At 53.5% G+C, this 15,459-nt stretch overlaps 1 protein-coding gene across 3 annotated transcripts in view; it reads left to right on the top strand.

The window, feature by feature from the left end:
• The window catches only part of PHF2 (PHD finger protein 2), an 88,212-nt gene extending 82,221 nt beyond the window's left edge, over positions 1 to 5,991 (top strand). For 2 of the 3 annotated variants that reach the window (XM_072876029.1, XM_072876030.1), the window contains 3 exons: positions 558 to 667; positions 1,888 to 2,149; positions 4,739 to 5,991. In XM_072876029.1, the coding sequence (XP_072732130.1) occupies positions 558 to 667; positions 1,888 to 2,149; positions 4,739 to 4,827 (461 nt within the window). In that variant the 3' untranslated portion in view covers positions 4,828 to 5,991. The remainder of the gene's footprint in view (positions 1 to 557; positions 668 to 1,887; positions 2,150 to 4,738) is intronic. The other variant, XM_072876031.1, reaches the window with a different exon arrangement.
• The last annotated feature ends 9,468 nt before the right edge of the window (positions 5,992 to 15,459 follow it).

Below are 15,459 nucleotides of genomic sequence, written 5' to 3'. Positions count from 1 at the left end.
GAGAGAGAGTGTGGGAATGGTCTCCTCCAGGTTCAGCCAAAGCTGGTGGTCTGGAAGGGTGTTTTTGTTGCAGCTCACCAGAGGCAGTGACAGGCCAGGGGGTCCTTAGACCCCTTTGATGTGGCCCACTAACAGGGGAGTCTTCACAGCTTGCTGTGTGTGTGACAAGCAGCCCATGTCTCATCAGCTTGTGGCACTGCATGGCCACCCCCAGCTGATGGGGCGGTGAACGCTGTCCATTTGGAAATGTTGCAGGAGTCGGTCATATCCGTAGTCTAGGCAGAAACCTCCCGTGGCTTTGGCTTCAGGCAGCTGCATCTGCCAGTGAAGTTGCTCAGCTGTGTTACATCTTTATTGGGAGCTTCTCCCCACGCCACTGTGACTGGAGGCTGTTGGCACCTCCTGCCTTCACACGCATCCTGGGGAAGGAAGGGCAGAGGCTGTGGCATCCCTGGCCCTCCCTGCTCAGGAGGGCAGAGCCTCGCTGCCCAGTATGTGGTTATGCTGCTCACAGGGGCACATTCTGCACACCTCACCTGCATCTGCTTTCCTTGTAGCACGAGTTGGCCCCTCAGTGCCTCGACAAGACAGACCGGTGCGAGAGGGCACAAGAGTCGCCTCCATTGAAACTGGACTCGCCGCTGCTGCTGCGAAGTTGTCACAGCAGGTGAGGTTGCTTGAGAAGTAGTAGCTGTCAAGAAATGAAAGCCCTCTCCCCCGGCAGCAGCCATGCCCAAATAGCAGTGCAGTGCCAGTCCTCCTCAGTGTTTGTTCATGCCAGTGACACAAGGCTCAGCAGTCTCAGGGGAAATACATAGGGTGAAAGTCCAATAGTGTTGCAGCGTATCTGACAATGCTGCAGCGCAGAGCAGGAGATGTATCGGAAGTGTAGAGAAGTATGAGTGAGCGAGCGTAGCTCCCAGGCTAAGACAGACGGAGGCTGCCCGAAAGGAGTGCGCGTGAACCGCATATTGATGTGTATTTGAGAGTCTGACTGGTGTGATTGCCTTGTCTGTGGAAATCAGCTGCTGGGAAGCATAAGGATTTACTTCCAAAGATTTGGTGAACCGTGGGTAACTATGGGTCAGTTTAGCAAAGATATTGAGGCACTTTGGGTGTTGATAAGTGTCTGGTCTCTGAAGAGGTCAGATAGATGCTAAGCGCCTAACGCATATAGGCCCCACCAGTGTGACACCAGGAGGCGCGAAGGTGACAAGGTCTGCTGGAGCAGGGTTGGCGAGACACCTTGGCAAGTTGCTGGAGATGCAAGTTTTGGTGGCATTGGGCTTCTGTGGTGCGTACGGTTGAGTAGAAGAGCTCTTAAGAATGGTAGCAGGGTTTCATCAAGAAGCGGACTGAAGGTAGGCAAGGGAAACAGGATGGTGGCAGTTCTCATGGTATGTATGTATAAGTGCAGTTACAGGTCGAGAGATAATGTGTGTGTCCTAGCAGGAAGCAGAGTCTGTGAATCAGTGGGATGTTTAATATCCTCCATGCTATTGTGAAAGTGTATGAAGATACCTGAAGATAGGAGGTGCCAGTTTTTGTGGAACATCGAAAGGTTTGTTCATGCAAAACCACGCTGGTCTCCCAAGGCAGGGTCATTTTGGTCCTGGCTGGCTCCCTCCCACTCGCCGCAGTGTACGCAGAGTTAACAAACAAGGAGGCTCTGCACAAAGCGCATACATAGATGCAAGAAAGGCAAGCGTGTGCGTGCAGCAGAGCGAGCTGTGAGTGAGATGGTATCGGAACAGACCCTGAGCAGTTTGTACATGGCAAACTTCATGGGTTTTCGTTGTATCAGGACTCTAAGCAACGCCGCTGGCCCTTGCCGTAGCTAAAGGTCTTCTGGGGATTAATCTGAGCTTCATGTTTGTCATTTTAAAGGAGGAACAAAAAGGCAAGAAGAAAAAAAATACCAAAAAGAAGCTGTCAACCAACAACGCGAACAAACCGGCTCAGGAAGGCAGCTCGCCAGAGCCGAAGCTGGAGTCACATGCCAGCAGCCTCACAGATCACGAGTACACCGCAGGGGCCAGCACCTTTGGGGTCGCCCAGCCTAACAGGGGATCGCAGCCGATGGCACCCGGTGTTTTCCTCACACAGAGGAGACCCTCATCATCCTCGCAGAACAATGCCGCCGCCAAAGGTACCAGGAAGCGCCTGGGGTTATGGTGTAGGAATGGGGAAGGGTGAATTGGTCATGTAATCCGTGCCTTTTGCAGGGCCCTCACACGTTGTGTCTGTCACAGGTATGTAGAAGTGCTTCGGCAGGTCAGATCTGGTCAGAGATAGGGCCCATGGCCTTGGCTGTCCTGGCACTGTGGGCCCAAATGTGCGTTTTGCTGCTGGGCTCTTTGTTGCAGGGTGTGAGGCATCCCATGCTAGGAAGTACTCCTGAGCATGCCCCGAGGCTCCTGAGGAACACCTGCAGTGGTCACGTCACAGTCCAGCCTGTCTGGTGAAGCCTTGTCCAGGGGAAGATGCGTCCATGAAGGCCGTTCTGCCCAGGGCTAGGTCAGGCACTGCTGTGGTTGGGTGGTGGTGTACACCAGTACGTGTGCTGACATGTACATGAGGACATCCTACCCAGCGGGTGTAGAGCAGTGCAAATCCGCAAACCTGTCCTGAGAGTTGCCACAAGGGAGCAGAGGAATACCAAACCCTGGGAGTAACACAGCTACACAACCAAAGCCAAGAGAGAGGAAGAGGTCACGGTCACTTGTTGTCTGCTGTAGGGAAAGCGTTGCAAAGCTGAGGCTCTCCTGGAGCCTGGGCTAGGACCTCCTATTCTCTGCTTGAACTTTGCTCAGAAAGCGTGACAGAGGACAGGCACCGTGTAGTGTGACGATTAAGTGTGATTCCACAGGGAGAGGCCCTGATGTAAAAAGTGAAGCAACGTGGCAGATGTTCCCTGTGTTCCCTTATATTTGAGTGGAGCAAATCAGAGGTAGTGCATGGTGTCCTGCCAAACAGTAAAACATCAGGGCAGCTTGAATGGGCCATACAGGAGGACGTGCATAGCCCATGGTAGGTGCTGGGGTTCTGCCAGGAGCTGGTAATACCTGTGGCTGTCTGCAGAACCGAAGTGGAATGAACGTATTTGCCTGGAATTGTGTCTTTGTGGTGAAATGGTGGCATTAGTGAAACAGGTCCAAGCCAGTGGAAGATGTGATGGGAAGAGGAGTGCTGAATGGAGCCGAGCGCCAGTCTGGCCAGTGAGCTGGGCGGCCCAGTCAGGGCATCGTGAAGGGAGCCTGACCAGGCACATGGATCACACCTTGCCCATGGTAGCTCAGTCCTCAAAGGAGGGAAGGAGCCGTGTGCCAAGAAAGCAAGTGGCTGACCTCACAGGGAGCGGAGCACTTTCAGGGCCTCCTGTGCAGGGCCTTGGGACTGCGGGGGGCTTAAAGTGTCTTAAAGAGTGAGGCAAAAGGGTGAGAAATGAGGAAACTTCCCATGGAAAGTGTCACCCTCACTGTCATGGTCTTTAAGGCTGGGGCACTTAGTGCAGACTGGAGAAGCGGAGAGGAGCTGAGTCTCTGCAGGTTATCGCACAAGAGTGCACCAGTGGCGGCACGATGGGCAGAGAAAAGGCTGCGTGGGTTTGTGTTGTGCCTGGCAGTCCCAGGTGCCTTGGCGACCAGGGGAGTTTCTGGCTATGAGGTGGTAGCTGGCAAGTGGTGGGGCAGTGAGCAGCTGCGGTAGCTGCACCAGTCCCTGAGGACCAGTACACAGGGAGCACAGACCTCACTGAACCGCACAGCTCATGAGCAAGGACCTGGGCTCGTGGTGGTGGTGTCCTCTCATCGGTATGGGGACAGAGAACGTTGTCCCCTTTGGGTGTGTTGTAGTGCCTTCGCGCTAGCCCGAATCTGTAGGAAGGAAGTGTGTGTGTGTGTGTGTGTGTCTGTGTGTGCGTCTTTTCAGTGTCCTTTTGGCAAGGCTGGATGCAGGTGGTGTCTCTAGTGCTAGGGGAAGAGAGGGCAAGAAGAAGGGTGGAGCTGCAATGGTACGTGGGTTGGTCTCAGTGCAGTGGGCAAGGGACCAGGCATCCTCGGGGCAGTGCTTGGCCCAGCACTCACGGTGGCATGCGAGCTCAGCATCCCTGGGCTGCAGGTTTCCCTTAGAGCATGGCAGAGGGGTGCCCAGAGATCCCTTGGGAGCGTGCGGGTGCGTGGTAAGGGCGGGCACTATAACACCATAACTCCTGCCGGGTGCGAGGAGCTGTGGGGTGCCTGCGCGTGTGCAGCCTCTCCCGTGAGGCACTGAGGAGTGGGGCGGTGCTGGCGTGGCTGGGTTCGGACTGTCGCCCTGTGGGCAAATATGTCACCCGTGAGCGGCGAGCCAGGCTGGGTGTCAGGCCGGGTGAGGGCACAGGGCAGCAGGGCTGGCACTGCGGAGGCAGGAGGAGCCCCAGCAGAGAAGGGATGAGGCCAGCCTGCACCCTGGGCGGGGTGTGCTCAGCGGGACGTGGCCCCGGGCGCAGGTCGGCAACGTGCCCCAGCCGCGCCGGCGCTGGTTCGGCAGGGGCTGCGCTCCCCGCCGAGCCCTGTCCGATGGCTGGGGTGGTGGCGGCGGCCTCGGAGGTGCTGGGCAGGGGTCAGGGCTGGCCGCGGGGCAGCCTGGATGGGCTCCGGAGGAAGGCGGCGGCCGGTGTGGGGCCGGAGGGGTCGTTTCTGTGGGGCGGTGTGGGGCGGGAGCGGGCCCTCACCCCGCTCCCCCGTTCTCCTTCCAGGGAAGCGCACGAAGAAGGGGATGGCCACGGCCAAGCAGCGGCTCGGCAAGATCCTGAAGATCCACCGGAACGGGAAGCTGCTGCTCTAGCGGCGGGGCCGGCGGGCAGCCCGGCGGCGCCGGGCCCGGGGACGCCGCCGCTTGACTCTTTGCCACCACGACAATAATCCCTTTAACTTTCAGCGGTCGGAGTGTACAGAATCCTGCTATAAATATTTTTTAATATAGATGTCCTTTCTCAGAGTGCTGAGAGTGACTAGCCGCAAAAAGTTAATACTAACCCCGGCCGCGGAGCAGCGTGCCGACCCCCCCCGCCGCCGCCGCGGCCCCGGCCCCGGCCCCGGCCCCGGCCCGGCCCGGCCTAGCCCGGCCCTCGGGCGGAGCCGCCGGCGCAGCGGCAGCGGGGCCGGCAGCCGCCGCGCCAGGCCGCGCCTCTTCCCGCCCGGCGAGCGGGCAGGGAGGGGCGGCAGCGGCCCGTGTGGGGCGGCGCTGCCGGGCGGAGCGGGCCGGGGCCGTGGGGCCGGGCCGTGGGGCCGGGCCGGGGCCGCTGGGGCGGGGCGGGGGCCGTTGGGCGGCGGCGGCCGCTGGCCTGAGGCGCTGGGCTGTGAGGCGCTGGGCTGTGAGGCGCTGGCTGTGAGGCGTTGGGCGCGTTTCTCAGGCAACCCCCTGTCGCCCTGTGTAGCTGCGTTTCCCGAGGCATCCTTTTCCTAGAATGTAGCTTGTACATAGCTTTTGGAATAACCACCACCGGTTTTTTATAAGGGGAAAGTCTCTCCGGGGCGCCGCCCGCCGGTACCAGCTCTTTGCGTAACTTCTTGTACGAGGAGGGAGACAGTTATTTTACTAGCACCTTGTGGAGTGTTTCCGTGTTTTGTGACGATGTAATTTATTAATGTTTGTAGCTTTTTATATTTGTACATTTCTTATGGGCTTTGTTTATATACACACATTACCGGGGCGCGGCGCCCGCGGGGAACCAGAGCCACCCGCGGCCGTGGGCGAGGGCTGTGAGGGCCGCGCCGGCCTGGGCGTCACGCCGGCTTTTTTTATTATGATTATTATTATTAGTATTATTATTTTTTCGCGACATGTACATTTCTAACAAAGTTTATCGTGGCTATCTATCTATGACGGTGTTTTATTTACCGATTCATATCAAATGCTCTTGTATCGAGTTCACGAAATCTAAGTAAACCTAGAGCAAAGTTTAAAAAAAGAAAAAAAAAGAAAAAAAAAAAGAAAGCAAAGTAAACTATTTCAGGTTTTGTACACAACCGCCTGGGCCTGGCCTTTTTGTGGGGTCGGCGAGGGGCAGTGCGTGGGCTCGGTGGGGGAGCAGAGGCAGCCGTGGGGGTCCCTCCGGCTGGGCGGGAGGAGCGGGCAGGGACCTGCAGCAGGCAAGGGAGGGCAGGCAGCCCGGCACGGCGCTCTGCCCTGTTCAGCTGGCTCCTCAGCAGGAGCAGGCAGGCGGGGGTTCCGCTGCCCCTTTACAAGCATACCACAGGGTGCTAAGCCAGTGCCCCCTCTGCTACCCTAAACCCTTACCAAGACCTCTGCTTGCTGTAGCACAAGAAGCCCTGGCTAATTTGGCATGGCCTCGAGTGTCCTGGTCGGATACCCCGAGGTCCACCCAGACAAGTCTGCCCACCGCTCAGCACTGCTCTCATCATCCACCTCCCTTGGATAAGCAAACACACGCTCGTTTCCCTCTGCTTCCTCCCTCCATCTTGGAGGTCACCAGGTGCTACAGGCTTTCCCCTTCTTTTCACTCACTGAAACATCAGATACCTCACCATTTACTTTAAGCCATTTCTCCAGATTGACCCTCCTGTCCCTGGGGCCGTTTTCCAGGTGCTCATTGGTTGTCACAGGGGAGGCTGAACGTGATACCCATAGACACGTGCAACTGCTGCTGCTCCTGCAGTTCTCTTTCCTAACGCAAGGCCATTCGCATCGCCCACGCGTAAGCTGCTGCCCAGCACTTGGCCACGCTATGCTGGCAGTGACACGGGCTGACTACGGCCTGCACAGAGTTACCTGTTACCCCTTCTGACAGCCCCAGCAGGGTCGTGGTTAGCATTGCAGAGTGCTCTACCTAAAGGTAAGCATGATGTGACCTCAAACCCCAATCATGTTGTGGTTTGTCATACTAGATGACAATGACGCAATGGCGTAATACGGATCTTTTCACTGGCCACATCTCTTCAAACAGGTTGCCTTTCGATGAAGCTTCATTGTAAGTAATTTCTTAAGAAGCACAGAAGGCCAGGTGTGCTGTTGAGGGATTGCTTCCTTTTTGGGAGGCTTTGCCTCTGAAATATCTACACCGTGTGTCTGTCCTGGGCCTCTGATGCGCAGCAGGCAAATGCAAAGGCCGTGTGTGCGCAGGAGAGGTGGTTGCCTGATATTATGCACAGTATGAAGCATTGCAAAACTGATCCCAGTTAGATGTTGTCAGCTTTTAAACCAGGCAGGCAGTGGTGACACGTGGTCAGTGGATGAAGACAGAGTTTCCCAGGGGAAAGCTCTGAGAACCCATTTGGATTGAGGGATCTGAAGGAAGGCTGAGAAGTTACTTTCAGCCGAGGGTAAGCTTTTGGCCAAGGACAGCATGGCAAGTATATACGGGGGCCCAGGGAATGTTCCTGTGGGGAGCCAGGCCGTGGGTGGACATACCAAAAGAGGCAGCAGTTTGGTCCTCTCTCACTGCTGCCCAGCAGAGGACTTAGTCAAATGTTGGCCATTAGCTCCTTACAAAGTCACAGGCAAAACCGGTAGTGCTTCGATAGATGGTGCTTCCCACAAAGCGAGCTCCCAATCCCACCTAGTTCCCACCTTTACTCAGGGGTTCCTTCCAGGAGTGGGGAAACCCCTGCCAGCAGGGATGTGGCCTGCCTGCCTCCCCACACCTTCCCACTCCTGCCTGGGTATTCCCAGCGAGCATCTTGCATTGGCTCACTGAGCTGGTGAGAAGCTCACCTCGAGCCAAAAAAGGAAATGTTTCCTTCTCCTCTTGGAAGGGTGTTTTGGCTCCTGGCAACCTCCGTCTTCAAGTGCTAGAGCAGGTTGGTGCCCACATGAACGCAGAGTGGATCAGGAGTACGATGTTTGCTGGCTGTAAACTCCTGCCTTGGCTTGGCCCCTTCCATCGCTGCAGCAGCATGACCAGCTTCTCCAAGCCCAGGTGAGGGTGTGTGCTGCTGAGCAGGCCAACAGCAGTTTCTTTGGTACACGCTGCCTTCCCATTTATGCCGTGCAGCAGTGTTCCTGACGCTTTTACGTGTTGGAGATAAGGCTTTAAGCTCTGTCAGGGACGGTCAGTGATCTGTTATGTGTAGAGAATCTTATGCACAAAGCCCAAAAGAATGTGGAAGTGACCTGAAATGTGTGGCACGGGCCAGGTTTTGTGGCTGTGTTCTCTGAGGTCACACTTCGAAATGGTCTGAGTGCGATGTTCCTCGTGGATATTGATAGCGCATCGACAGAGAAACCGCCGTGCCCGCAGCTGCCGGGGGGTTGGCTTTCCCCACATTCCCGTCCAGCATCCCACAGCGCTCTGACCTCGTGAGACGGACAGACCCCACCAAGCTCTGAACATCTGCAGACACGCGCTGACCTGGTCCCCTTCCCAACCACCGGCGGGACAGCCGCGGCTCTGCGCCGCCCGCTCAGGGCTGCGCCCGCGCTTCATCCTGCCTCGCCCAGGTTCCCCTCCGGCTGCCGGCTGAGCAGGCGTCCCGCAGTGCCGCTGGGCCTGCGGCTGCTCTCGCAGCGTCCCCCCGCAGAGGCGTTTCGGCTGGAGGGAAGGGGTCTGACGGTAATAGCAGACGGTCACCAGCTGGGGGAGTTCACAGCTCAGAAACAGCCACAGCCTGCAAAACGGGGCCTGTTGTAATAAAAGGCCTCGCACCTCCCGAGGCTCGGTGACACGTACAGCCTTTGTTTACCAGGTTTATACAGTGCAGTTGAGGGTGCCCTGTGACTCATTCCCATGTACACCTACCAGCACCCGAGGAGGCCGCTGCAAGGCTCTGCTTCAGTCCGTGCAGAAAACACCCTCAGAAAGAAGCGACGACAGCGCGCAGCTGCTCCAGGCCAAAGGAGACCCCGTGCTCTGGCAAACCGGTACAGAGCTGCAGCTCTCATCCGGCGACAAGAGCTAACGGTTGCTGCTGCAGCTCCCCTTTGCAGTAGCCCGGGGCTGGCGTGGGACAACGCACTGCAGAACCTGACCGCCCATGTCCCTGAGATTCAGCCGGGAGGATCCTAGCTTTTGCAAAGTCCCCTTTGGATGCCTTTAGAAAGCACGGACAGGAGAGCCCAAATGCTTCATCTTAACCAAGAACCTGAGCTGGCCTCATTTGCAAGCACAGAGGCTTTTCCAGCAACATAGGCCCAGGGCTGTCCACGGGCAACGCGGCCCCTGTGCATTCCTGCGGGGGGACGCTGGTCAGCCTGCCCTGCCTCCCGGCCTGGGGTGCCAGACACACCTCCAAACGGCAGCAGGATGGGCAACTTTAATTGTTGGACAATGTGGTTTCCAATACATGCAGCGTGGCCATCAGAAGTTCAAACAGTGTCTTTGCACTTTCCAGAGCATTTCTTACCCTTCCTTGTCCATAGCCAGTAGTAAGGTTTGAGGCCAGTGCTGCAAACATCCTTCATGCGCTGCTTCTTGGGTAATTCCATGATGACATTTCAGAAGGGACTGCCTCGCTGGCCTCTTGGGTTGCCAGGGGCTTTTTGCCATTGTCCTCCTGGTTTACTTTGCCTTTTTCAGTCTTCTCCCTAGGAAGAACATGCAGTGGCTTGTTATAAATCATTCCTCAGTCCATGATTCTGTCCAGTCATTTCAAATCTCTTGCCTATTTCCTGAATTGTTATTGCTTCCTTTGCCTGCACAGATTTTGCGCTTCCTCTGGGCCCCAGAATAGTCCGTGTCTTTCAGTCATATGCTTGTGCACCAGCTGACGGGGTGTGTAGCTCAATCCTGGCATTCACTACGCATGGTAGTGACGTGTAATAGTGTCTTTATCTCTACAGATGGGCTGCTGACCCTGTGCAGTTAACACCATTTCCAGGCAACTCTTCCACCCCTTCTTGGACAAACTCCAGAGGGCTCTGCATTTGACAAGTTCTTATCCTACACAAACTAGAGCATAGACAGAAAAACGGAGGGGCCAGCTCAGCTGACCCCTGGCTGGCTTGGTGCTTCCCGTCAACACAGCAGCCTCGTGCTGACAACAAAGGACGCCTGGCACAGGTCCGATCCCTCTCCAGCTCCTCAGCAGGGCTCTCCAGCGGGCCTCTGAGCAAGCACAAGTGAAGGCTGTTTGGGTGCCAGTGAGACAAAAAAGTAACTTTTTTTTCCCTTACAGGATCTCACACGGCAAATACAGCCTGTACAATTGCCGTCCACATGCAATACCTCTAGCAGCCCCCGGACTGTCCTAGCTCCCTCTGTCTTGCCGCTGTGCTTGGCGACTGCTGCCCCGAACCTCCGCTCCAAGATCAGCTGTGCGGAGATCCTCCTGCCTTCCGCCTGCCCAGCTCCACACGCAGCAAGGGTACACTTTACATTCCCCACAGGCATTTGAAGAGGCCACGGAGTGTTCCACGTTTACTCCTGCTAAGGTGGCTGAGGACATCTGACACCCTTGGGTAGTCTCACTACGCTTAACGGGTGCCGTATTGGGCACTTTTGCAGACTCGGGTGAAATACTTCTTAATTATTTTTTTTTTTGGCCAATGTGGAGCTACCTGCAGGAGGGACAATAAGTGCACCTTACATTTTACTTTTACAGTGACTGGCAACTGGGAATTCATAAATCTACTGCTCAATTTACAAAGGATGCCATTGCCAGGGAGGTAATTTCTGTACACATGTAGGCAGAGAGGCTGTTGGCTGCTCCTGGTAAACGATTGCTAACAACGTGTGGGTTTCTACTATTTCTGTCTTTAAACTGACAAGAATCATTCAAAAACGGACATTTGGCACAGCCCCACATTAATCTTGCAGACCCTATGTTCATCTTTCATCTCTGGTCGGGGCAGACTCTGACTGCACTGCAGAGCTTGTTTGTTACTTAAAACAGTGGCACGGTGCCATCTTGCACTACAAACGCCATTCTTTCCATTAACATCTGACATGGATTTGTAGTACCCACCCCGCAGAATTCACAGCATTTGTGTAAACAGTTTTGAAGTTGTTCTCTGTATATCATGAGAGAAAGTCTGCTTCTCCTCTTCTCCTAAAAGTGTAATAATTATAATTAATTAGATTTCCTTCTGTTTCCAGTCTGCTGGGAAGAGGCACTTTGAGGCCCATTTTTAGGTCGCTCTTCTGTCAAACTTTACATACTTCTTTCGCCCAGCTTACTGTATTTACTAGACGTTTAGCTCCATGGCTCACTTCTCGGAGAAAGGCGCATGACAGCCGATAGCTGCCAGGCAGGGCTGCTTGGCTGCTATCGAGCAGCTGCTTGGCTGCTCGCTGCTTGGCTCGCCCCTTCGCACACTGGTAGGTGTTTGCGGTCCGTGTGCAGACCATGAGTCTTCCTCTCATCTTCAGCTCCATCAAATTAATAATTAGCAGTCACGTGAGTGAGAAGGAGACACGTCCTAAAAGGCCTTGTGTTCACACTAGTCCTTCATTTACTGTTTAAAAAGCTGTCTTGGGCAGCCCAAGGAAAACACGATGTACCCTTTCTTCCTGGGGTCACTCAGGATCTTTGGTTCAGCTCCTCACGGCACCCTGCACGCGAGCCTCGTGCCTGTACCATAACAGTGTTCATCACTCATTTCTCGCCATTAGCTGGGAGAGGGCAGTGGGCACCATGGGCCAGACCTCTGCTGTGACCACCGGTCTTCTGCAGACATTGCTTCGTGGTCACGCAAAACCTGCTGTCGCTTCACAAAGACTCTGCACTTGTGCTGCAGGCCTCCATAAGGACCACGCGAGTGTGCAGGGTCTGCTTTATGGTGCTGGTTCAATCAGGAAGGTAGCACAAAGTCTGTGTGTTGGTTTCTTAGACGTGACCGGAGGACTTTTAGCGCAAGGCCATTTGTGTATTCTCTCCCACACATCTTCAGTCTTGGTCCACTTTACACTACAGGGATCATCTGTCTCAGAGAGGATTTGTTTTCCCTGCATTTGTGATGTGGAACAAATGGCCCTTTCTCAGACCTGGATCCCTCTTCAATGTGGTGCTACTCACAGACCTACTGAGAAGTCCTTGACCCCCAAAATTCCTTTCCTTCCTTTCCTCTCTGCCTTTTCTCTTTCTTTTGTAGCGCCATGATGTACCTCCAGCCCCAGCAGACCGATACCTCCCCCCGTCTGCTGGCAGGCTGAACAAACAAGATGCTGCTGTGTAGGAACGTCTTGCTCGAAGCAGAAGGTGCAGCGCTACAGGGCGTGAAGGCGAGACACTTCATGCAAGTGAGGTGCACCACTGTGGTAGACTGGGAAAAGAATGCGAGCACGGCTCCTCACACAAGGGAGTCTCTACAGGTCCGGGCTTTGCCTTGATGAATGGACAACAATAATTTAACTGGTTTCCCCTGGGACACCACAGCATTCTTTTTCACCTAGGTGTGCTGGTGGCCATAACATGCCGGGATAATGTCGTCCAGTGATGCATGAGCAGAATGCTTGAGAGGTCCTTAACACAACAATGAAAGAGATGGTATATCAATGTCATGGGAGCCATTAGATGGATTAAGTGCCTCTCTCTCTCTTTGTGCACAGCCAGGGAGGGCTTTCTTCAAATTGCACCTGACAAGCTCATAGGTAAACCACTCAACACATAGTGGCATCATTTTTCCTACTGTATCTCCAGTTTACAAGTCTGACATCTGTAATTACTTTGCTCTCTTGAGCAAGCTGTATCCTGAGGAATCGCAGCTGGATTAGAAGACTGCTGCCTAACGATAACCCATGGCGAAGAGAATGAGAAAACGCTGGACGGAGCAGCTCAGCTTTGAGACGGTGCCGTAGCCATCTCATGGCTCCAACCAACCGAGGCTTGCAGGGCCGCCCGCTCTTGCTCAGCACTGCGGAGAACTTCCCTCCACAGCCGGTGCCCGACGCCTTGGCCAGCCTCAAGCAGGCCCCGGTGAGCGCTGACGTGAGGCAAAGGGTGGGAGCACGCTGCTGCACAGCCCGGCTCTGGCAGCGTGGGCTCACCCCAGACTGGCGGGCTGAAAGCCGGACGATATTCCCAGGTTGGCCAGTGGCGTGCTGTGGGAAGTCGGAGGAATCCCTTCTGCCTGTTTTGCCAGTAAGTAGCTTTTCTGTTTCCCATTCCCTTGCATAGACAACCCCAAAGATGAGGCCTACGCTGAGTGACACAGTTTCATCCTTTAGCTACATAGGTGGTTATAATCTTGCTGGTATGACTGATGTGACTCTGTTATTGCAGTGCCCAACGTGCCGTATCTGTACAGCCCCACACCCACGCGTCACACAGCTCCTCACCGTGAAGGCTGGATGACCCACCAGCCTGCTTTATCTAGACTCCTTGCGCTTGCTGGCAGCAGAAACTCTCCTCCGCTGGCCATTTTTTTCACTTTCTTTGCTGAACTCAGCAGTTCCAGCCACATAGCCACTTTATTTTATTGCTGTCATAAAATATATTTGGTGGGTTGGTTTGGAAAACAAACACCTCCACAGAATATGGAATATCAGATGCCCCAGTCCAGAGGAGGTAGAAAGGGAAGAAGGGGTGAATGTTTCCTAGCAGCATTTATGTATAAATTTATTGGAACAGACTGTAAAATAGGACATAGAACAAGTTATACAATAAAAAAGCGCACTAATACCGTATGGTTTACGTGTCCCTTGGCCAAGGTTAAAGACTGTAACAGCTCCTTTCAACATACTTTCTTAATTCAAGCTCACCAGCCTCGTTACGTTGCCTCAAAATGTGCAAACCTTTAACTTCTCTCGAGGGATAACTTGAAACTCTCTCTGAGAATGAAATATTAATTAGAGTAAAGAATCTCACCGTACGCCCGTCACTGTGTGGCCTCTAGGAAGCCAGAGGAAGCCAGACACGCTCCAGACCCAAAGTGCTCCCTTTGTGTGGGGCTTTTGTTCCCCGCATTCCACCCGTTCTGCCCTGTCACAGCTGATAACAGCTCCCCAGCCCACTGAAAGAAAACTGTCATAGCTAAGTGTACCTTGGCCGCTTCCAGAGAATATAAGCTATTAATGAGCTTGTTATCTTGAGCAGGTTTTACACGAATTGTTCCCTGTCCGGCATTTGGCATAAGCAGTGATGACAACTTTTCGACAGATGCTAGTGAGAAGAGAATAAAGATGCTGTGGCTTCAGACCATCTGCAGGGATTAAACCTTCATCGCATTAGGTGACTTTTCTGCTCTCGAGACAAAGGAAACTTATTTTCTTTTCCTCTAGCTACGCACCTCAGTTTCTCCAAGACACTGTTTCATTGCCAGACACTTTCGTCGTAGCTTGTTTATCTCAGAGCCATTTGAAAACCACTGTAAATTGACTTTTTGCCCCTCTAACATCCAGGCAGATTTAATCCATGAAGCTCATTAATGCTTTTCTAAATCTCCATCTACAACCTTCTCTTGATCCAGGGCTATTGCAGGAAGGTTCTGGTTGCTGCTTAGGCCACCAGCTTCCAGCACTGGCGAAAGCCTGCACTAGCCACAAATGTAACAAAGAGAAAGTAACTCTGCTTTGTAATGAGTGACCTTACAAGTCACAGCTTTTCATAAGCTTCTGAGCTATGTACAATGGGAAAAAACCCTGTAAATCACCAAGAACGTTGTGATTCTCCTTTTTCTGCACAATGTCACAAATATGATTTGAGGAACAGAAAGGAACATTTGCTATAAAAAAAAAGAAAAGATTAATGCTAGAGTTTGTTTGTCCAATGCTTAAAATTGAACAGGAAATTAAATACATCCAGGCAAAGCAATTAACTTCAATTAAGAAACTGCTATTTGTTTTCAGTATGTTTTAGCTGGGTACAGTAGCATATGAAGAGGAAACAACATCAGATGGGGCCTGTTTATATGGTGGTTTATCTCATGAAAATGACTCAGTCCTCGTGTCTGATGCTTCTCAAAACGTCGTGGCTTACTCCCCCCCCATTGCAGTCGTATTTCCATGGAGCTCCCAGTTATCACTTTGCACTTTTATTCCTTCCAGAGCCCTGCTGAGTATTTTCAGGTAGGACTAACAATGTGGTGAGCTGGATTCCTACCGATCGCCGCTGTTGAGATAGCACTGACCTACAGGCAGTACAATCCTGTCTTGCGTGTGGTGTTAGTGGCCAGCACAGACGTCTTGTTTGTGCCATGCTGGAGGAACACTTACCCTTCATGCTAGCAGTAGCATACACAGCATGATGAGTTCTCCTTCTGACCGGGTTCTGTGCACTTTCCAGGTGTACTTCCAGTGCAAAAAAGCCGTGAAACTTTCCTCTTGGTGCAGCCCAAGCGCCCTTCATGTTCTAGAGCTGTCCTGGCTCTGCATTTAGCACTCTCCTCTTGATAAAAGTGACTCTTCTCATTGCTTTTTTGGTGAAAAGGAGAGAAAGTACAATTACTGCACCTGCAGATTGTCAGAGCCCCGAACTGACTTTTCATAGGACATGATATGAATACAAGTAATAAAATGTGTCTCCTAGAGATGCTGTTGTGGCGAACATTTCTGGTGACTGCTCGTGTGTCCGTGGTGGTGTG

This window comes from Ciconia boyciana, chromosome 11, assembly GCF_034638445.1.
Source record: "Ciconia boyciana chromosome 11, ASM3463844v1, whole genome shotgun sequence".
In the NCBI taxonomy this organism is placed as follows: domain Eukaryota; kingdom Metazoa; phylum Chordata; class Aves; order Ciconiiformes; family Ciconiidae; genus Ciconia; species Ciconia boyciana.
This window is presented reverse-complemented; position numbering and strand designations above follow the sequence as displayed.